Genomic DNA, 22,925 nt, shown 5'->3' with positions numbered 1-22,925 from the left:
TGAAGGCCTCATGCTAATAAGTGAAGTCAGACAAACAAAGACAAATACTGTATGATCTTACTTATATGTGGAATCTCAAGGAAAAAAAAAAATCCTGAGTTCATAAATACAAAAAACCAGATTGGTGGTTGCCAAATGTGGGGGGCACGGGACAGGGAGGCAAAATAGGTGAAGGGGGTCAAAAGGTACAAACTTCCAGAAGTTTATTTCCAAAATAAATAAATACTGGTGACGTATTGTACAGCATTGTGACTACAGCTCACAATACTGCATTGTATATTTGAGAGCTTCTGAGAGTAGATCTTAAAAGTTGTCATCGCTAGAAAAAAATTTGTAACTATGTGCTGTGATGGGTGTTAACTAGACTTATTGTGGGGATCATTTTGCAATATATACAAATATTGAATCATTATGTTATGTACCTTAAACTAGTAACATGTTATATGTCAGTTATAGCTGAATGAAAAAAAAGCTTTGGTGAACTTAATCACTGCATTCTAAAAATCAGTTTATGCAGGGAATTATGTGACGTAGTAGACAACAGTCTTAAATCTATTAAGTAAAACTGTTTTCTGGCTTCTAGCTCGATCCCCCAATATTATCTTTTTTTTTAAACCTAGTAGTGACTTGGGGGCGCCTGGGTGACTCAGTTGGTTGGGCGACCGACTTCGGCTCAGGTCATGATCTCCTGGTTCCTGAATTTGAGCCCCGCGTCAGGCTCTGTGCTGACAGCTCAGAGCCTGGAGCCTGTTTCAGATTCCGTGTCTCCCCTTCTCTCTACCCCTGCCCTGCTTTCGCTCTGTGTCTCTTTGTCTCTCAATAATAAATAAACGTTAAAAAAAAAAAAAAAAAACCCTAGGGACTTGATGTCACTTTTATGTGATTCAATATTAATTTTAAAGGAACCAGAAGAAATAAATAAAAGAACAAGAGAGATGGTTTTCTGCCATAGGAAAGAGAATAATATATCCCCATGATCATCTACTTTGATGATATGGCTTTATTATAAAGATCAAGATTGCTTCCATGAGAAAAGTGTTCTTTGTAGCTACACTGAAAAAAGTAGCTCAACATTAATTACAGAAAACCTAAATCACTGCCTTTGGCAGGCGTTTTTCAACACCCAAAAGTCTGTATTATATAATTACACAAAACAAGTCAACTAGTTTAATTTTGCAGTTAATTCTTCCTGCCAGGGACACAGGAAAACCATGCTCTTTAGAATGAGATTTTCTGAGGAGATTTTACTGTGTCTTTTTTAAGACACTGGAGGGATATCACCACACCTGCTTTGAACATCTTCCAGGCCTAAGTGTTTGGTGTAGAACTCCAGGGTCTCCATGGAGTTGGTTCACGTACTGGAGATGATCCCAAGCTGATTCCTGAAGTAAAGTCTGCCGTTGTCAGCAGGGCTCGGGTGGCCTGTCTCCAGGGTTGACGTAACCTCCCGTTCTGGTGGGTCTGGCAGCCACAGAAACAAACATTTACTGAGCACGTCCTTTGGCGGGCGTCATGCTAGGTGTTGGTTGAGGCCCTTGAATGCCAGCCCTGCCATCTGCTCTCCTGATTACACAGCAGAAAAATCCTTTAGTAGCTGGCACCAGACAGCCCAGCCTACCAGTTGTCATGAGAGCGCAGCCTCCAATGGTTTGTTCTTCATTTCCTGTCCTGTGCCCAGCTAAAGGAAGTGATGGTTAGGGGAAGCAGTCACACAGTCTCCATACCCCTCTCTCCTGTAGGTGTTTGGCAGTCCATCATCAAATCACATCAGCTTGCAGATTTACCTTCACCAAGGTGCCTTTTGATTTATGCCTTTGCTTATTTTTCCTTTTTGTTTTTTTTTTAAATATTTATTTATTTGAGAAAGAGAAAGAGACAGAGAGAGAGTGAGTGCAAGCGGGGAGGGGCAGAGAGAGAGGGAGACATGGAATCTGAAGCAAGCTCCAGGCTCTGAGCTGTCAGCACAGAGCCCGATGTGAGGCTCAAACTCACAAACTGTGAAGATCGGGATCTGAGCCGAAGTCAGACACTTAACTGACTGAGTCACCCAGGTGCCCCTATCTTTCCTTTTTAAATCAGCAGTCATTGTGGGAAACAGCCATTTGGAATATAATGCTTTTCTTTCTTTTACTACATTTTTTACTACACTTACTACATTTAGTATTTACTAATGTATTTACTACAAAATGGCTGAAGATGTTAATATGGCAAATACTTATTGAGTGTCTGTGGGGCACCATGCAAAGTGCTGGGTCCTTGAAGAAGTCCCAGTTGTTTTAATCACCACTGGGCTCACAGTGCAGGGGGGCACAAAGTGGTCTCAGAGCACAGAGGAGGGAATACTGATATTTGCCTGGGAAAATCAAAGAAACTTCATCAATAAGGTAACATTTCATTTGGGTTTGGAGGGATGTCTAGAAGTTTTCTGGGAGAGGCTGCGAAGGATAGAATAAATTTGGGGCAAAGGTACAGAGCATGTGCAAAGGCATATTATCTCATGGAAGGACCTGGTATGTCCAGGAGAAGGAGAGAAATTCAGAGTATTAGGAGTACATAGCATTAAAGGACAGGGCTGGAAGGGTTGGTGCAGCCAGATAGTGGAGGTTTGTGTCAACCATGCTGAGGAGTCTGGGTTGCATCCCAGTCACTAGAAGGTACTCCAACAAGCAATGTAGGGTGTGCAGTTAAATATAGAGAAATAAATCGCAGGGAAGTGGTTAAGCAAAAAGGAAAAGGAGCCTGATTTAAGCCAGCAGGAGGGATAAAAAAAACTTGTACTATTTGAGTCAAGAGCCACTTCTGTGATGGCATTTATTTAGAGACTATATTTTTATGGTTAATGAAAAGCAGGGGTATTATTTATTATAATAGCAAGACCATCTAAAGTGTTATGTAAAACATTGCATTGTTAGAGTACTACACTAAAACAAACTTTGTTTGAATTGAGGAGCTGCCTTAGAATAAATTTAAGTCTCAATAATAGCTATCATTTTGAAATGTATTTAGGACATTTCTTTTGTCCTGAATTTTTATTCAAATTTTATTTTATTTTATCATTATATGTATCTTTTATTGCAGGCAACTTTCTTAGTAAGATGAAGTGGTATATGAATAAATGCAAATAAAAGTAAAAATTAAGTAATATATAACATATATGCATACACACAATATGCATATATGTATATATACATTAAAATTTCTGATTTGGCACAAAAACAGACACTCAGATCAATGGAACAGAATAGAGAACCTGGAAATGGACCCACAAACGTATGCCAGCTAATCTTTGACAGAGCAGCAAAGAATATCCAATTGAATAAAGACAGTCTCTTTAACGAGTGGTGCTGGGAAAACTGGACAGCAAAAAATGAACCTGGACCACTTTCTTACACCATACACAAAAATGAACTCAAAATGGATGAAAGACCTAAATATAAGATGGGAAGCCATCAAAATCCTCAAGGAGAAAGCAGGCAAAAACCTCTTTGATCTTGGCTGCAGCAACTTCTTACTCAACACATCTCCAGAAGCAAAGGAAACAAAAGCAAAAATGAACTATTGGGACCTCATCAAAATAAAAAGCTTTTGCACAGTGAAGGAAACAATCAGCAAAGCTAAAAGGCAACCGATGGAATGGGAGAAGATATTTGTAAATGACATATCAGATAAAGGGTTAGTATCCAAAATCTATAAAGAACGTATCAAACTCCACACCCAAAAAAACAAATAATCCAGTGAAGAAATGGGCAAAAGACATGAATAGGCACTTCTCCAAAGAAGACATCCAGATGGCCAACCAACACATGAAAAAATGCTCAACATCACTCATCATCAGGGAAATACAAATCAGAACCACAATGAGATACCACCTCACACCTGTCAGAATGGCTAACATTAATAACTCAGGCAAGAGCAAATGTTGGTGAGGATGCGGAGAAAGAGGATCTCTTTTGCACTGCTGGTGGGAATGCAAACTGGTGCAGCCACTCTGGAAAACAGTATGGAGTTTCCTCAAAAAATTAAAAACAGAACTACCCTACGACCCAGCAATTGTACTACTAGGTATTTATCCAAGGGATACAGGCGTGCTGTTTCGAAGGGGCACATGCACCCCAGTGTTTATAGCAGCACTATCAACAATAGCCAAAGCATGGAAAGAGCCCAAATGTCCATCGATGGATGAGTGGATAAAGAAGATGTGGTATAAATATACAATGGAGTATTACTCGGCAATCAAAAGAATGAAATCTTGCCATTTGCAACAACGTGGATGGAACTAGAGTGTGTTATGCTAAGCGAAATTAGTCAAAGAAAGACAAATATATGACATCACTCATATGAGAACTTTAAGACACAGAACAGATGAACACAAGGGAAGGGAAGCAAAAATAATATAAAAACAGGGAGGGGGACAAAACAGAAGAGACTCTTAAATATGGAGAACAGAGGGTTACTGGAGGGGTTGTAAGAAGGGGGAGGGGCTGGGGCGCCTGGGTGGCGCAGTCGGTTAAGCGTCCGACTTCAGCCAGGTCACGATCTCGCGGTCCGTGAGTTCGAGCCCCGCGTCAGGCTCTGGGCTGATGGCTCAGAGCCTGGAGCCTGTTTCCGATTCTGTGTCTCCCTCTCTCTCTGCCCCTCCCCCGTTCATGCTCTGTCTCTCTCTGTCCCAAAAATAAATAAAAAAATAAAAATAAATAAAAATAAAAATAAATAAATAAATAAAAAAGGGGGGAGGGGCTGAATGCATAAGGGGCATTAGGGAATCTACTCCTGAAATCATTGTTGTACTATATGCTAACTTGCAGGTAAATTAAAAAAATAAAAATAAATTAAAAAAATTCTGTTTGGTTTTGGTTAATGAGAACATTATTTTTAGTTCTTCTGGACCTCTCAAAAATTTCAGGTCAATAGTTTCCAAACATTTGTGTCCTATGTGGAATCTCAGAGCCTGGGTATTAGCGTGGAGGTGTATCAGCCTGGAGGCAGCTAACGCCTATACAGGCGTGTGATTTTAAGTAATTCTTGAGAAAAAATACTTAAATGTCTGTATTTGTTTATATCGTTTTTTGATGATGGTCAAGGAAACCCTTGGCCTAACAACTCTTCACAGAGATCTAGAAGAGTGTGGTGAATCCAAGCTGGCTTATACCAATCTAAACTTTTCCTCATCTTATTGGTAAAATAGATCACTGACCCTGTGGCCTGGTATCTTACCTATGTTTCCTCCAGGGCACCAGTCCAAAACACTATGCAGAATCTGATAGGCAGGTTCATTGAACATAGTTTTTCTTATTTTGAATGAAAGAGAATGGTGACCACGAAGGATCATGTACATATGATATTTGGTAACCTTATTGCTCTAATTAATTTCCTTCCTTCATTCTATCTATGTGCTCAGTTACCTACTATCAATCATAAAGATAACAACTTAACCATTAATTTATGGAGTTTTCCCTAATCTTGTTGATTAAGTTAATCGCACCTTATTAGATACACTTTCACAACATCTTGTACCAACAACTCTTTTGTAGTATTTATGACGGTTATAGTTTACATTTATTTGTATGACCTTTTGTTTAACATCTGTCTACTCCAAAAGATTTTACATTCTCTCAGGAACAGGGAGCCTTTTTTTTTTTTTTTTTTTTTTGCTTATTGTTTATATCTCAAACACTTAGCACAATGCCTAACCCATAATGGAGACTCAGAATTGTGTTGAATGTGGAAATAAATGAATGGACATGAGTACAAATGAGTATGGTGGCCACTTTTGTACATTCATGGATCACAAATGGTGGGTGAGTGTCCAGCAGCCCTAATCAGCAGGGGGCTGATGTCTTTTCTTAACCTGTTCTTGTTGCCTGAAGGTGTGGGTCTCTTTTTTGGTGATCCATGTGACAAAAGATTATGTAGACTGTCTGATCTCTGGGAAGCTTATTACATATAAAGTAAAGTGACTTGTTCACATGTCACAGCTCACTGCTCAGAATTTTAAGGGGGAAAGAATTTGAGAATAGAGCTAATTTCATATATTGGAGTTTATAATGAACTAAGTCCTTTTCTGGAATATGCAATGTATTTGAAATAACCGAAAATACCTGAGACTGAAGTAAAAAAAGAATAGAGATGTTCCTTAGCTTCTCTGACACATTCATCCTGTTTGGAGTCATCGCAGTGAAGGCTTTCATTCACTTGGCTTTTTTGGGACCCATGTCAACAGTGAATCCCAACACAGACTGTCATGTTACTCAGACTGGGAGCTATCTGTACCATTTTTTCACTAATAAATTATATCAGTGAGCAGGCAGCATGCATGGAACAATGGAAAGAGTGTATGTTTTGAGACGATATGACCCGAGTTCAAGATCTGGACAGGCTTTGTATTGACTAACTAAAAGGTGCTGGGCATGTTCCTTATTCTCTTCAAACTTCAGTTTCTTCTTTAAAAAAAAAAGAGAGAGATAATAATGCTTATCTTGCAGTGATGATTAAAAAAGCCAATGTCTGTAAAGCACCTAGCGTATTACTAGTATCATTAATTTCAGGATTAAATTAATTTTCAGAAAAAAAAGATTCTGAATCAATTGAAAAATGCATTAGAAATATTTCCATAGGTATCCTGGAAGTCGTGGCAAACTATGCCAATAATAGAAAGATTAATTTCTACTTGCATGGAACTGAATAATAGACTTACATTGTAGAAGTTAACAAACTCATATGTGATACTCTTAACCAAATACCAAGCGGGAAAAGATTATCCCCTAAGAATGTTAATACTTAAAAAAAAATACGCTCTCAGAGTGCTTGGGTGGCTCAGTTGGGTGTCTGATTTTCGCTCAGGTCATGATCTCGCTGTTCGCTGTTCGTGGGTTCGAGCCCCACAACGGGTTCTGTGCTGACAGCTGGTAGCCTGGAGCCTGCTTCAGATTCTGTCTCCTTCTCTCTCTGCCTCTCTGCCGCTTCACACTTTCTCTGACTCAAAAGTAAATAAACATTAAAAAAATAATTTAAAAAAATACGCTCTCTTCTTTGGGCACACAAGTGTCTTTATAGACCAAGTAATAATTAGAATGTCTGTGGTGGAAAGCTGCAGGGAATGAGAGCTTTGGACTGGGTAAATGCAGAGCAGCGCAGGGCAGGTTGAGCGCTATCCAAGCCTCAGGATGGGAGGAACCTCATTTTCCCTGACACTTGCCAGCAAGGCTGAGATCCCTATCCTGCCTCAGCTGCTGCTGCTGCTGCTTAGGAGCAGAGAGGGCAGAGATTTCCCTGTCCTGCCCTGTAAAATCTTGCACTTCAGTTCAGCAAGGACAGGTCAGGTGGAGGTTAGGGACTTGGAACCCAGTGGGGAAGCAGGGGATTTTGACTCTTGTTTCTGTTCAGTACTTGGCCAAAGAACAGAGGGCTCCTTCCAAGGAAATGATCTGGGGGCGGGCCAGGTGGAGTTGTGGGTGGATGCTATATTGAGTAGCAGCAGTTGAGAGAGGGAGCAAGTACTCAGCTCTCAGGTCTCTGTTCCAGAGAATTTTCTCCACCTTCGGCACTTGGTATGCCACCCGTGCACCAGACCCCAGGTGTGTCTTGAACAGAGTTTGGGTATGTTGCTTAATGTGAGCAAAGCCCGTGTTTCTATTGAAACGTAGAATCTACTCTTGTCGTGTTGATGGTGCTGGAATTATTTGGCTGAGGCAGGGCAAATTTCATGTATTGATGGGTAATGAGAAAGGCCTTTCCTGGTCTCTGCATCGGATTCTAAACAACTGGCTAAGGAACGCTGACAGCTGAGAGAAGAAAAGAGCTGGAAAGCAGATGCCTGAGAGCTTCTCTGGTGCATTCGTTTTGCTTGGGGTCATGTGGTGCATTTTCTTTCATTGTAGAAAAATGATCTATTCCCTTGCTGCTTTAGTTGGTGGACCAGAGTCCCCAGGGGCTTTTCCCATTTTAGCGTGGCTGACTCTTAAAAGAAATAGAATGCAGCAAAAGTAAAATATTACCAGTTATTCCTACATTTTAGAGTTTAATGTTTTGTTTGGTGCTTCCATCACTTTGGGTCTTGCTTTAGGTATGTCTCTTCTGTCCTCCTGGCCAAACCACCCACAAACTAAAGAATATAACCCGCCTTGTACAGTTACGTGTATCCTCTGTAGCCCTGTGTGTTAATTCCTAGTGCTTTTTAATATTTCCAGTTGACATTTCTGATGGTGATTAAGATGACATGAATTTTATGAGATCAACTGAAGTAAAATAAAACCCAGAACTAAAGGCTCCTATACATCACTACAAAAATTGCCTACCTCATCTTAGAAACCTCCCCTAAGCTTCAAGGTCCAGATCAAATTCTGCCAAGCTCAGAAAGCCTTCTCTGCCGTCAATAAGCAGATCGGTTTCCCCCATGTTATGATTTCCTAGCTGCCCTTTTCTGCATCACCCATTTCACACTTCTTTTCTTCCTCCCCCCTCCCTCTCCCCTCCCCACCCCCTCCTTATTTTTCTTCTTCTTCCTCCTCCTCCCCTTCTTCTTCTTCTTCTTCTTGTTCTTCTTCTTCTCCTCCTCCTCCTCCTCCTCCTCCGCCTCCTTCTCCTTCTTGCCATATTCCTTTAATTGCCATGAAAAAGGTTCAGGGGACTTTGAGGTTTTATATCTATGGTAGATAGTTTTAACATCTGTCAGTAATTCCAGTTTTCACCTTGCATATCTTCCCTCTGTCTCCTTTAATAGATGTTTTAATGTGGAAAGATGCTTTTAAAATGTTAGGTTTTCATTTCGTTTCATTAAAATAGCCATTTCCTCATCTTGTCATTGCGAAAGAACAGTCTCTTGCTCATTTTTGAGAAACCACGTAAGTTGCTCGAACTCGGACTCTATTTCTTCTTCAGTTCCAATGATTTTCTGGTTTGCACAGTTGTCCCCTTTTCTACCTGTTCCACTCTCTCCTTCCCTGGTTCAGTGCAATTCTCCAATCTTTTCCTGTGATGGGGAACAGCCTTCTCTCTGGGTCAAATGCAGTGATTCCAGTGATCAGTGGAGAAACTACACTGTGGACAAAACTTTCCGGTCCTTCTGACAGAAGAAGGCCAACACTTAATTATGCTTTTTCAGATATGAGCTTCTCTTCCTTCTTCTTCCTCTGGCTTCTTCTTATTTATAGTAGCTTAGCGATTTCCATCAAATTGCCCAGCTGGGGATTGCTTATGAATTTCCTTCCTGGAGAACAATAATGGCAAAATGGACAGGGTAAAGTCTCATTTAGATCCTTCCAGGACAGACTGACTCAAGAGAGACAGAAGTTAGGCCCACACTGGGTCTTTCAAGTAGTCCAGACAGATGGGACAGCTAGCCCCTATTTGGAAGCCTGCCAGGGACGTCACACACTCCATTGAGCCATGAACAAAGGTGGTGGATGAGGTAATCTGTTCTGTAGTAAAGCCTGGCCCGCTAGCACTCAGGACCCAGTGAGCGATGGGTATCCTCCCACAGACCTTGGAAACTGACCAGCTTTCATTTTCACCGGATTGGCATGTTGATGATAGCTTGTATAAACCTGTTTATCCCTTTGCCCCTTAGCTCTAGAGTCTGTTGCCAAGAATACTCCACAGGCTGGAGTCGATTACATCCTAGAACAGATTAGCTGGGCTGCTGTTTTTTCCACTCAATGATGTAAAGTCAGGCTTAATGACTTTCCTGTTCAAGAAAGTAGCTTTAGGTCCAAGACTAGGAATCTTTCCTGGAGCAAATGGCTGAGCCCCTCTCTGGCCAGAGACTGCTGTGGCCCCAGAGCCTCGTTCCAACACCTATTTCCCATTCTGCATTGTGGTTTACTTTGTTGCACGTTTACATAAAAGTCTATAGTGACCTCCTTATGAACCAGGACGTTTTAAATATCTTAAGTGAATTTTTGTTTTCCATCCTGCCCAGCACAAATAGGAACCCAAGAAGTATTTATTGTGTGGTGCTATTTCTCCCCGTTTTGTTGATCAATCAAAAACTGGTTCAACACCTATTCTGTGCCAACAACTGTTATTCCGTGCCAGGGAGATGTTGTGAACAAGGCACACATGGTCTCTGCCTTTGATCAGAAATAATTTCCTTCCTTATCGAGGAAAGGAAAATCGAGCAGGAGAATGTAAGAAGAGGCTGGAAAGGGAAGGAAGATCAGGTAGTTAGAAGAAACACTATGATTTGTTTGGAAAGTGCATACATTGCCCCCATTCTCATTTTCATAGGAAAGTTTTAGAAGTTAAAAACAATGGCTCTGGAGTGAGTTCCCTGCTTGTGTTCAGATTCCCATCCTGCTTCCTTTCGGGGTGGCCTTGGCATTGTTATTTAATCTCACTGAGGCTCACTTTGTGCTATTAATAGAGCCTACCACTTCAAATTAGATGATGTTGGGTGCCCAGCTCATAATGTGTGCTTAATTAGTGTCAGTGGTTATTAATTTTATTAGTATTTTTAGCTGCTGCTACCTCTACACGTGAAGGAAGGGTCATGTCAACACCACTGGGAATAGGGTGGAGACAGCCCAGGCTGGGAGTTTGCTCCATGGTTTCCTTTCCCAGATGGCAGAGCTGCCTTCAGGCGCTCTGAACAACTCTGAAGGGTGTGCTGGAACCTTCCATATCTGGACATAATCTGACATTTGTGGGATTCCCAGCTCTCACCTTCTGCTGGCAGTTGTCCTCTTGCTCCCACTAAGCCTTACTAAATGGGAGAATATATGGAGGAAAAAAGAAATTTCCTCCCTTCTTTGGCCTCCTGGTTGTAAGTTTACTTACGAGGGAAGAATGGTGTTCAATATCTTGTGGGTTAAGCTCTCCTGGCTAGAACTTTGTTTTCTCCAATACTAACAAAATGGATTTTCTTCCCCCACCCCACCCTTTCTTGTTAATAGGGTGCTGAGAAAATTTTGTCAATGAATGAATCAGGAGAACTGCAAGACCTCTTAACCAAAATTGAGGTAATTGTGCTTTTAGCAACTTATTTTTAGTAATCAAAATGTTAAAACACATTCTGATTGTAATTGAGTTTTCCTAATTGAATTTTTCTCCCCATGTTCTTACAAATATGTAATGGGATACGTGTGGCAGTTTTCAGTTGGTATCACCTGCCATTAGGTTTGCTCCAGCTAGAGTGACTTTAGTGTTAGCGTCTCCCCACCTCATAGTATTAGGTGAGAATCCCAGTCAGCTTTATTAGAGCCTAATTCTCTGTAATAGAGCTGTTGATGAGGTGTTTCAGAATCAGGCAATTGTCTTGAAGCACGTTTACAATTTTTCATTTAAATTATCTTTCCCACGGACCAGCTTATCATTTCTAAAGATTTCAGAAAAATTATTTCTCCTAAAGTGCACACTTTAATTTTGTTCCAATACTTACAATTGTAGCATCAGAGAAATGCATGTTCAAATATGTAATGTATCAAACAATATGGAACCAGAAAGTCCTCTGCTAAACTATATTATCAGCCTGTTTCTCTCCATAGGTAGGAAAGTCATATCTTTTCTGGCCCAAAATGGGACACTTTGAGAGTAAAGAGGGTGTGTTAATTATTTCTCTGGGACAGCACACATGAACCAGGACATTCCCAGGTGAATTAGGCAATATGGGCACCCAGTATCTATAAGCCCTGCCAGCTCTTCTTGGTCTAGTCTCCTCCACTGACCTCACCTCTGATTCTCTACCACTTTTTGTTCTTTAGTTGCAAGAGACAACTCTCTGTGGCTTCTTCCTACCATTCCTTTGTGCAAGCTGTTTTGTCTGCCTAGAATGCTCTTATTCCAGGTCCTCATTTACTTACACCATCTTCAGGGCCCATCTTACAGTATCCTTTCTTCCCCAGATCATTCCTGGTCTCTCGCACCTTGGAATTTTTATAACCCTCTTTCTGTTGGGTGCTTACCACAATCCTTTGACTTGTGTATTACCTTTCCTTGGGTATTTGATGGGTGTCCCAAACGAACCAAGGGCTCCTTGGTTTTAGGAATCATGTTTCATTCCTATTGTGATTTTTTTTTAACGTTTATTCATTTTTGAGAGATAGAGCATGAGTGGGGAAGAGAGAGGGAGACACAGAATCTGAAGCAGGCTCCAGGCTCCGAGCTTTCAGCACAGAGCCCGACGTGGGGCTTGAACTCACGAACCGTGAGATCATGACCTGAGCCGAAGTCGGAGGCTCAACCGACTGAGCCACCCAGGCGCCCCCCTATTGTGATTTCTTCCAGAAGGACAAACACAGTGAGGGCATGGACTATATAGTCATCAACTCCTCTAAGCTTGAAAATCTGTGTGGATGGACTTCTTTCTTTCTTTTTGTCCCTATACTCGACTCCAACCCCCTGAAACCATGAGTTTAGGTTAATGCATATCTTTTATTTAAATGATTTAACTTGGTTAATGTGCATTATTGTTTTCTGCGTACATTTTAAATTTATGTCATGCTGTTATGTAATATAGCATTGCATTTTTGTTGTGTAATATTTTACACAAATATTTTTTATTTTGTTGCAAATTGTCTTCACTAGGCACTATGTTTTTAAGGACCATGTATGTTGCTATGTGAACATTTAATACATTTCTTCTAACTACTCCATGATGGAAACATATCTGTATTGTCCAAAGTGGTAACCATGGGCTGGTATGTGGCTATCGAGCACTTTATAGTCACTGTTATAGCAAGTAATATGGCTAGTGTGACTGAGAAACTGAAATTTTAATTTTATTTAATTTTATTTGATTTAAAATTAAATTTAAATAGCCAAATGTGGCTAGTGGCTCCTGTTTTGGACAGTGCAGCTCTGTGGTGCATACCCACTATTTTTTATCTACCTGCTTTTCCATTGATGGATACCCAGATGTCATTCAGTACCCTCCTCAAACACTGCTTCCAGGAACAACCTTGAACATGTTCCTTATGGATTTCTCTGGGAGTAGAAATTGCTTAAGCATACACTTAATTTTCCAAGTAGATGGCTCTCTGGACTGGTTGCACCTTTCAAATACTCCCTGTTGTAGGGAAAGACGTTTTTAGGTGTTCCCACGTTCTTCCTCCCCATGATTCTTGACAATATTTTACATTGTTCTCTAATTTACTGTTTTCTAGTTTTTGCTAGTGTAGTAGGTGTGAAGATATATTGCCTTATTGTTTTAATTTGCATTTTTCTGATTACCACTGCGTTTGAGTGTCCCATTGTATGCTTTTTAAATTTTTAATTTCTTGGGGCACCTGGGTGGTTCAGTCAGTTAAGTGTCTGACTTCAGCTCAGGTCATGATCTCCCAATTCATGAGTTCCAGCCCCATGTTGGGGTCCATATTGACAGCTCAGAGCCTGGAGCCTGCTTCAGATTCTGTCTCCCTCTCTCTGCCCCTCCCCCACCTTGCACTCTCTCTTTCTCTTTCTCTCTCTTTCTCAAATATAAATAAACATTAAAAACATTTTAAATTTCTTGTGTAAACTGTGTATTCTTATACCTTCCCTGTAAAAGTCTTGGAATTGTCTTTTTTTTTCCTTGGTTGAGTTTTGGAAGAATCTTCTACATTCTAAATATATGTTTTCTTTGTTTTAGTCATTGTCAATGTTTCCTTTCCTTTTTTCAGTTTCTTTCATGATGTCCGTCACCCAACAGAAATCCTCTGATATAATCAAATTGATCATGCTTCCTCATAACGAAGTAGTCTTTTATCTTAATGTTACATAGATATTATCCTGCATTCCCTTCTATTAACTTTATAATTTTTCATACCTAGGTCTTTACCTCATACAGAATGCACTTGCATTTTCTTATTTATGATGAGATAGCTTCCCCAAACCAGCTACTAAATAATCTACTATTTTTTTTTTATTGTTCTGTTGTGCCAATTTTATATCATAATAAATCCCCATGTGTACTTGGGTCTTGGTTTGACTCTCTACTGAGTTCCTTTGCCAGTCTTATTGTAGCAATATCATCCTGTTTTTATTTCTGTGGCTTAACAGCATCTTTTAGAGTCATATAGGGTAAATCTCTCTCATTACTCTTTTTAAAGATTGATGATCGGCTTAGCTCTTCATGGACTTTTATTCTTTGAGTCTACAATCCCTTAATTCTGCAACTTGGTGAACACCATCATGCTATATAACATAACCTCTGTCTCTCAGCTCAAAGAATTTTGGAAAGAAGATTTTTTTCTCTTCATCAAATCTGTCTCTATTCTACAGATGGCATAAATAAGGTGCAGACATTTAAGACTATTCATGATGTTGAAAAGAATTGTATGGTACTGACTTCTGCTGTTGTAGGAGATGTAAGGTGTTATAACTCTGTTGGGCTGCTTTTCCCATGTAACAAAACTGGTAGAGAAATTGTAGCCATCCAAAGAAAGCCCTAATTTGCCTGTGAGAGGAGCTAGGGCTTAAGGCACACTAGCCTAGGTAAAGATATTGACCCTCAAGAGAGGCAGTTGGAAGAGCCAGGAAAAGTGGATAAGGGATGCAAAATTCCAGTCTAAACCCATCCCATTCTTCAAGTTGACTTTTGGCAGTGGAGTAGGAGTTAAATATTCATGAGGTTGGAAACATTGGAGTCTTTACTATGTAGCAAGTAACATTCTTGATGTTTTGTATGTATTAAGTCATTGAAACGTCACAACAACTCTGCAGGTCAGTTTCCATTATTATCCCCTTTTTACTAACCAGGAAATGGAGGCACGGAGATTAAATCACTTTCTGAAGACCTTACAGACAGTGTTTGATTCATGATTATAATCACCCTGACTTAAAAACCCATGGTCGTAAGCATGAATCAAATTAAGTGGCATGTAGTTGTCTGGGAAATCTGACCATATGTGGTAGGACCCAAAGCTCAAGTGAGAAGTTCTCTGTGAGGTAGACAGAGTATGAGGTCCAGGGAACAGACTAGGCTTTAACATTGGACTCCAAAACTAGAGGGGAGGCCATCCTGAAAGATGGGTAAATTGGTGATAACTTTAGAGAGAAACCAGACAGATCTTGCCAAGTTCTAGTTTGCTGTTAGTTCGTACTACATGGTAGATGATGACTATCCTGGTCCTCATAATTCAGGTCCCAGTTTTTAACAGTTATTCCAAATGATGGTGAAGAAAGAGAGGTAGCAGTTATGGTTGGGCCATCAGAAATGGAGTCAACAAATAATTTCAAATTTCCAAGTCGAAGCATCTTAGCATACATCCAGCCCAAGTGAACATTGCTCTGGGAAGTCAAGTGGGCCTGATTCATTGATGAAAATTGTCAGTAGATTTAAACATGAGGATATGGCTAAAGCCAGCAGAAGCAAGTGAAATATAACAATAGCTAGTGTGGATACTTGGGTTCAGTGGAGCTAGGTGCACCTGGGAGGATTCTGTTCCTGAGACAGAATTTGCAGGGTATATAGTGTGAGCTCCTAATATATATAGTGTGAGCTCCTAATATATAGTGTGAGCTAATACAGTGTGAGCTCCATGTGGACACAAGATCCTTGTCTCTTTTGTTCTATTCTGTACCTTTAGTGCCTAGAACAGGGATTGGCAAATAACAGACAATAAATATTTGTTAAGTGAAAAGATGAATGAATCCTCTTTCATCCAAGGTTCCTTTTTTGAAAAGGGAAAGCAGAGAGCTGATGAAAAGGAAGAGAAGAAATAATTATTTTATGTAGGATAATGCTTGAGTGAAAGGATGAAATGAAAACACCATTTTAGTAATATTTATTTATTTATTTATTTATTTATATTAATAAACAAGCTGGAGATTAGAAGCAAAGAAGTGTCTACAATTCCCCTAAAACAATAACCATGATGGATAGCTGATCCTGCTGGTGTTCACACAGAGGAAGCCCGGGGAGCCTTGAGATGTATTAGCAAACACCTGGTTATGGCAGATACTGAATTAAAGATTGCAGATGGTAGAGAAGCTCCAAGTAAGCTCTTGCCTTGCTATTTTTTTTTAAAGTTATGAACAAACATTCTTGTCATTTCTAATGAGATTGCCAACATATGCCCATTTTGTGTCCTTTTTTTCTTGTAAAATCTGACTCTCTCCCCTGAGGGCTGGCGATTACTTATTCATTGTTCGCGAAGAACACAAGAGTTTCAGCTACACATGGAGGATGCTAGAATGGCACAGGCTATTTTTGCAGGACGTTGATGCTATCAGACACTGTCTTAACCCTCCCTGGAGAAGCACAGTTCCGGATGGTGACCCTCCCAGTGCGGGGGGTGGGGGGGGGGTGGCCACGGCATATTCATAGACGCATCAGAGACCACTGACTCACCTGGGAAATCAGGCCATGTACTCTGCCTCTCTCTGAAATCTGAACATCTTTTTAAGTAGGTTTATGGCAGTCCAGCACACTGGGTTCAAAAATCAGACTCCTATATTTAGGCTAATGAATTTAAGATTATAAGCCACAACTTTCCTCTGTGTCGACAGTTCGTTCAGGGGCTTCTTTCTCAAGGCTGCAAATTACGGATACTGGAAACTCTGATCATCAGGAAAGATTGTGTTTATTAGCAGCTTGATCAGACAGAGGTGTTTAGCAGGCACTTAACAAGCATTTTCTGAATTAAATTGTTGAATGTAGTTTAAAACAAAATACATAGACAGAGGTAAATCATCCAGAGATGATTATATGCAAAGTGTGCCCTCTTTGACAATTTGTTATATGGATAAATTTGCTTCGTAGACAATCTGGATGATGAGATTTATGGTTACAGAAAATCAGGTAAATTACTTCCTCTTTAGTGGAATACTTAAGAGACTTTCAAGTTCTACTAGAACAGGAATAGGTAAATCTGAGGTTAAAAATAATAAGTGCATCCATTTCCTAATCTCCAGGAAGATAGCGAAAGCCCTTGATATTAGCATCCTCCTTCTATTTTAGATAATAGGAAAATCTCTTTATATTTCTGAACTTGAGTTTGTGCTACAAAGGAAATCCATTTGACAATCATTCATGAGCTCTACCCTTTCGTCCTCATCCTGTGGATCCTTTGTGAGAAACTCTGGAGTTCTTGTGTGTTTTAATTCCGATGACCACAGTATGGCGTGAACCCATTCAAAGCTAAGGGTAGGGCTGAGGGCTACTATGAAGTGAACAGGGATGTGTCTGGCCTCACTGCTTTATCCCCAGTGCCTTCCACAGTGCCTGGGAAGTAGACACTCAATATTTGTGGTATGAATGAATAAATGAAAGTGTCTCACCCTCTGAGTCTTTTTTTAAAGTCTCTCGCCAAGTGTATGAGAACAGAAAGAGGTAAAAAGAGAGGATGATTTCTCACTCCTTTTTTTTTCTTGAATTCCACCCCAAAGGGACGTGCTTCCACCCAAACCACTATTCAAAGGAGGGCCATTCTGTGAACTCAGTGCTCTGTGTGCTGTTCTCACCCAGGGCTGCATGGTTTCTCACTTTGCTGGGCAACTGGGCACTAAAGAGCTAGTTGCTTGAAATTCGGTGTTTCTGCAGTGGACTTCTTCAGTGAAAGTGGAAGTCTGTTTTGTTGCTTTTAATAATGACTGTTGTTAACCTCAGTTCCTCCTTCCTCCTTCCTAGAACGTTGTCCATGTTTAGGGCAATTTTCTGGCCCCTTTAACACCTGTACTGGGGGCACAACCATCTACTTACCTGCATCTGATACATTTAATACAAGCCAGTTTTTTTCTCCTTGTTGGAACTCTTTAAATTGGAACCGCAGACTAACAAAACTATAACATTATAACAAAAGTGCTCTCTGAAGGAGACAGCTAGGGATGACTGAATTATTTATTTTTATTAGAAGAACCAATGGAGTAGATTGTACTGGATGGTGTAACGGGAATGAGATACCTGGAGGCTAATGGAGCAGTGAGAGCTCAAGACCCGCTCAGAGCCACCCCGACTTCTGCCTCGGTCACAGCATTTATCATTCAACTCTTTTATGTTTGAGGATCCCATGTAATATGTTATTTGAGACTATTATGGATGTAAATAAAGGTGAAAAACTGCTACTAAAGAGGAAGGACCATGAGATTTGCTCTTTTGTTAAAAGTTTTTATTTGAATTCCAGTTAGCATACAGTGTAGTATAAGTTTCATGTGTACAATATAGTGATTCAACACTTCCATAACAACAGCCGGTGCTCCTCACAAGGAGTGCTCTCCTTAATCCCCATCACCTATTTAAGCCTTCCCCCACCCACCTCCCCTCTAGTAACCATCAGTTTGTTCTCTACTATTAAGAGTCTGTTTCTTGGTTTGCCTCCCTCTTCTTTTTTTCCCTTTGCTCAATTGTTTTATTTCTTAAATTCCACGTATGAGTGAAATCATGTGGCATTTTTCTTTCTCTGACTGACCTATTTTGCTTAGCCTAATACCCTCTAGCTCCATCCATGTCATTGCAAATGACAAGATTTCATTCTTTTTGATGGCTGAGTAATAGTCCACTGTTTGTATATTTACCACATCTTTATCCATTCATCAGTTGAGGGACACTTGGGCTGTTTCTATAGTTTGGTTATTGTAGATAATGCTGCTATAAACACTGGGGTGCCTGTATCCCTTTGAATTAGTATATTTCTTTTCTTTGGGTAAATATCTAGTAGGTGGGAATGCAAACTGGTGCAGCCACTTTGGAAAACAGTATGGGGGTTCCTCAAAAACTTAAAAATAGAACTACCCTATGATCCCGCAATTGCACTGCTAGGTACTCACCCAAAGGGATTTGCTCTTGAAGAAAGTTCTTCAAGTTCCAATTTTCTAATTCCCCTGTGACCTAAACATTTCTTATAGTCATTAAGAGTTTTTGTTTCTTTGGGGCGCCTGGGTGGCGCAGTCGGTTAAGCGTCCGACTTCAGCCAGGTCACGATCTCGCGGTCTGTGAGTTCTAGCCCCGCGTCAGGCTCTGGGCTGATGGCTCAGAGCCTGGAGCCTGTTTCCGGTTCTGTGTCTCCCTCTCTCTCTGCCCCTCCCCCGTTCATGCATTGTCTCTCTCTGTCCCAAAAATAAATAAACGTTGAAAAAAAAATTTATAAAAAAAAGAGTTTTTGTTTCTTCGTTTGTGAAATCAGGCACGTGTGAGAGTTGGGTATAGACGCTATATAATATGTATGCCATTCTTTTCCTCTCCTCAGTTTATGGCCTGAAGCAGCTAATTTTTACTGAGAATGGAAATGCCTTCAGAATCTTTCCAACCCTGTGCTCCAAGACATCAGCTGCTTTCCCAAGACAACTGAGCATTTCATACCTTCCCTGTCAGCAACTTCTCTATGAAGGATGCCATACTAAATATGGACTGCCCACTTACATATAATTCTCAGATAAATGAGAAATAATTTTTAGTTTTTGTATGTCTCATGCAATGTTGGGGACATACCTATACGAAAATTTATTTGTAGTCTCTCTGAAATTCAAGTTAACCAGGCATCTTGTATTTTTATTTGCAAAATGTAATGATACTATTCTACTTGAAACCCAGATCTAGTTATAATCTAGCACTAATGGGTGAAATCCCAGAGTCAGGGGCCCTAAAGGTCCTTTCTCCAGGACCTAGGCCAGCCCAATATCTGTTCTGATCAGTAGGTCATTGTATGTGTGTGTGTGTGTGTGTGTGTATATATAATTTTTTTGAGAAAGAGAAAGAGCACCTGTGTACATAAATGGGAGGGAGGGGCAGAGAGAGAAGGAGAGAGAGAATCTTAAGCAGGCTTTATACCCAGCACAGAGCCTGACACGGGGCTTGATCTCACAACCATGAGGGTATGACCTGAGCTGAAATCAAGAGTTGGATGCTTAACTGACTGAACCACCCAGGTGACCCACAAGTCATTATGTATTTTTAATATAAACTTCTGGCACAGCTCTCGTGAATGTCAAGAATCTATTTTATCATAGTTTTTAAATTTGATAAGAACACCATTATTTACTAATTATATTATAATTTGCTTTTATTACATTTTTTTCCTTATAATTTGCTTTAAACTACCCTCTTTTTCCACCACTGGGTTTGGTTTTATTCAATTTATTTTCTAAAGACATTTTAATATTATGTAAAATTGTAAATTCACTATACCATGTTTTGGTCAATACTTGCACAAAGAAATGACAAAAACCCGCCTACAAAGTAACTAATTGCTACACACACTCAATCTAACTTTTTGGAAGAGTTTTGAACCTGTAGTCTTGATAAAGTTCCCTCTTTGTGTCATCTGGTTTGCCAACCACTACTTTCCATCAAGTAATTGTGTGCCGCTAAAAATGAGGTATTATGTGCATTTTGCCATCTTGACATAATAGCTAAGTCAAACTATAATTGCAGGTGAACTTTGCTATCTACAAAAAGTGCATATCTGAAAAGTGGGGACATAAATTTTGAAGCAATCATGTCCTTAATGTTTATTTCCCGAAGCACATTCCATAAAGTACTAATTGTGAGAGAATTATGGTTGTTTCCTGGGAAAAGAGTTATCATAGCTGTAAGTGCTGGGGAAACGGTGGGTTAAACCCAGTTAATCAGGTTCCTTTTCATTTGGCTGCTTTGGAGACTTTAGTACGTGCAGTTGTGAATCTCCAGCGAACAGCCGTATGTCTGTGTATATAAACCACGTTTGAGTGTGTTTCTGCCTGTGTGTGTGTGTGTGTATTGATTCACATTTCCCAGTTTTATTTTAGCGATTATTCTCTTCACAAAGCCAAGCTTTCAAATATTGCTGCAAACTCCTATTTTGCAAGTCAGAAGCTTGGTATTAATTCACTTTTCACCTCGTCTTCATTCTGTAATGGCTCCTAATCTCCCCACTGCTGATGGATACCACTAGTGAACTCTGGCAAAGGATATGTGCCCAAAGAAGGAAATAGAAATGTGTGTGAATAATTTTCAAAATATTATCCTCAATACAATGCACGGTTACTTTCATTTTAGTAGGAGAGTATTTTATCTTTACTTGAGGTAGAAAGGCAGATAGCCATTGTGGGGCGTTTTATGGACTTGGATAAATACCTTAAGATTTCTATGCCTATTTCCTTAAATATAAAATAAGGATAAAGATGCCTGAATATCTGCTTTACAGTCGAAGGTGTCTGTATGTGTAAAGGATGGGATGAGGGACGATTCTATACAATAATGCGTGTGAAAGTGCTTTTAAAAAAACAAAGCATTATTCAAATGTGCAACGTAACGATAAATCTTCAGTTGATAGTGGCTCTTTCACACTCAGCTTTTAGTGTTTTGATTTTCCAGACTCACTATTAGTGATACTGTTCTATAAACAAAGGTATTAAACCGTTAGGAGGTACTCAAGGGAAAGTTACAGTACTTCCCTCTAATGAAAATAACCATTTCCTGAATTGTTTGGTTTGTAAATACGTGTTTTCGTGTGATAGATCTCCTGAGATCTGGACCCTTTAACCTAAAATGTAGCAGTCTTCACAAAACAAGGTTATGCTATTGATGGCCATCAACGGGGTATTAAAGAAAACTTCAGCTAGCTTTCCCCCTGGGTCTCTGCATACATGGTAGGTGATTTCAAGTCCACAGCCAGCATTGTTTTACGACCATCCACAATGCAGGCAGACAGGAAGGCTGGTTGAGTTGTTCATGCTAACGCCTTTTCTGTCCTCTCTTGTCCCCCTGCCGCCCTCTACAGAGAGTGCAGCATCCACAGGAGTGTCCCTCCTGTGGAGGCTTTGGCTTTCTTCCGTGCTCCGTGTGCCATGGGAGCAAGATGTCAGTGTTTCGAAACTGCTTTACAGACTCTTTCAAAGCTTTGAAGTGCACTGCTTGCAACGAGAACGGCCTTCAACGCTGTAAGAGCTGTGCTGGTTAGCCGGAGATCTCACCCAGGGAGAGCCTCGTTTTATTAACTAAAGTCAATCATATGGTTTATACGTGTTTTTATTTTTAACTGTCATGTTTATGAGTTAATCAATAAACTTTGTTTAGTATAATTGCCTTTGTTTTCAATTTTTGCTGTGGCCATTTTCATTGACTCATGAAATAAACGTTTGTTTAACAACGATTTGCCATGCCCTTTGCTAGACCCCGGCTTCTCATTGAAATTAGTGGAGTACCCAGTACCCTTTCAGGATATTCAAACTCTGATTTGTTAAACGTGTTTGAGTTTCTAAAGAAAAGACTCACTGTATGTAATAGTGCCAATTGCAATGTCACCCTTTTGTCTAGAAGGAGTTACTCCAACTCCCTAGATGCATAACTCATTTCTGTGTGTCTCAGCTACAGAGAAGAAAAGAGCTCTGGACAGTGGAAAAAAATATGGTCATATTTATACTTAGAATTTTTGAAAGCTGTAAAATAGTCTTAAAGATGATAACATTAGTGACAAGTCACTAATGTTATCATCTTTAAGACTATTTTACAGCTTTCAAAAATTAGTGACAAATCACTAATGTTATCAGGTGGATTTCTTGGTGATGATGTAAAAGTGGCCAGAAGACTTATCTGGATTTAGTTTTGTAACATTTGCTTTGTGCTATTGTCACTGAAAACCCTTTAAAAAGGTGCTGTTGTCAGGGGTGCCTGGGTGGCTCAATTGGTTAAGCATCTGACTTTGGCTCAGGTCACGATCTTGTGGTTCGTGAGTTTGAGCCCTATGTTAGGCTCTTTGCTGACAGCTCAGAGCCTAGAACCTGCTTTGGATTCTGTGTCTCCCTCCCTCTCTGCTCCTCCTCCATGCACACTCTGTCTCTCTCAAAAATAAGTAAACATTACAAATTTTTAAAAAACAATAAAAAATAAAAAGGTGTGACTGTTTGAACACATAGGCAATGTTAGTAAAGTGGACAAAAAGAAATTATGTTATAATTATTGGACACACCAGTACATGTGTCTGTATTCTGATGGATTCTCTTATGAATGACCTTAATAAACCACATTCTCAATATTTGTGAAAAGGTAATCAAAACATTTTACACCTCAGTATTGTAAAAAGATACAAATTTTTACT

General features: G+C 39.9%; 2 protein-coding genes across 2 annotated transcripts in view; one reads left to right on the top strand and one right to left on the bottom strand.

The window, feature by feature from the left end:
- The window catches only part of GRXCR1 (glutaredoxin and cysteine rich domain containing 1), a 314,493-nt gene extending 292,584 nt beyond the window's left edge, over positions 1-21,909 (top strand). The window contains exons 3-4 of the mRNA XM_043572750.1: positions 10,890-10,955; positions 21,609-21,909. Of these exons, the coding sequence (XP_043428685.1) occupies positions 10,890-10,955; positions 21,609-21,788 (246 nt within the window). The 3' untranslated portion in view covers positions 21,789-21,909. The remainder of the gene's footprint in view (positions 1-10,889; positions 10,956-21,608) is intronic.
- TRIM61 (tripartite motif containing 61) lies at positions 8,773-9,378 on the bottom strand. The gene is given in 4 exon segments (XM_043553881.1): positions 8,773-9,046; positions 9,048-9,100; positions 9,102-9,300; positions 9,302-9,378. Coding segments are annotated over 4 exon segments (603 nt in total).
- Positions 21,910-22,925: the final 1,016 nt, after the last annotated feature.

The sequence above is a fragment of the Prionailurus bengalensis genome, chromosome B1 (assembly GCF_016509475.1).
Source record: "Prionailurus bengalensis isolate Pbe53 chromosome B1, Fcat_Pben_1.1_paternal_pri, whole genome shotgun sequence".
Lineage (NCBI taxonomy): Eukaryota > Metazoa > Chordata > Mammalia > Carnivora > Felidae > Prionailurus > Prionailurus bengalensis.
The sequence above is the reverse complement of the archived record's forward strand: the minus strand, read 5'-3'. Positions and strand labels throughout refer to the sequence as shown.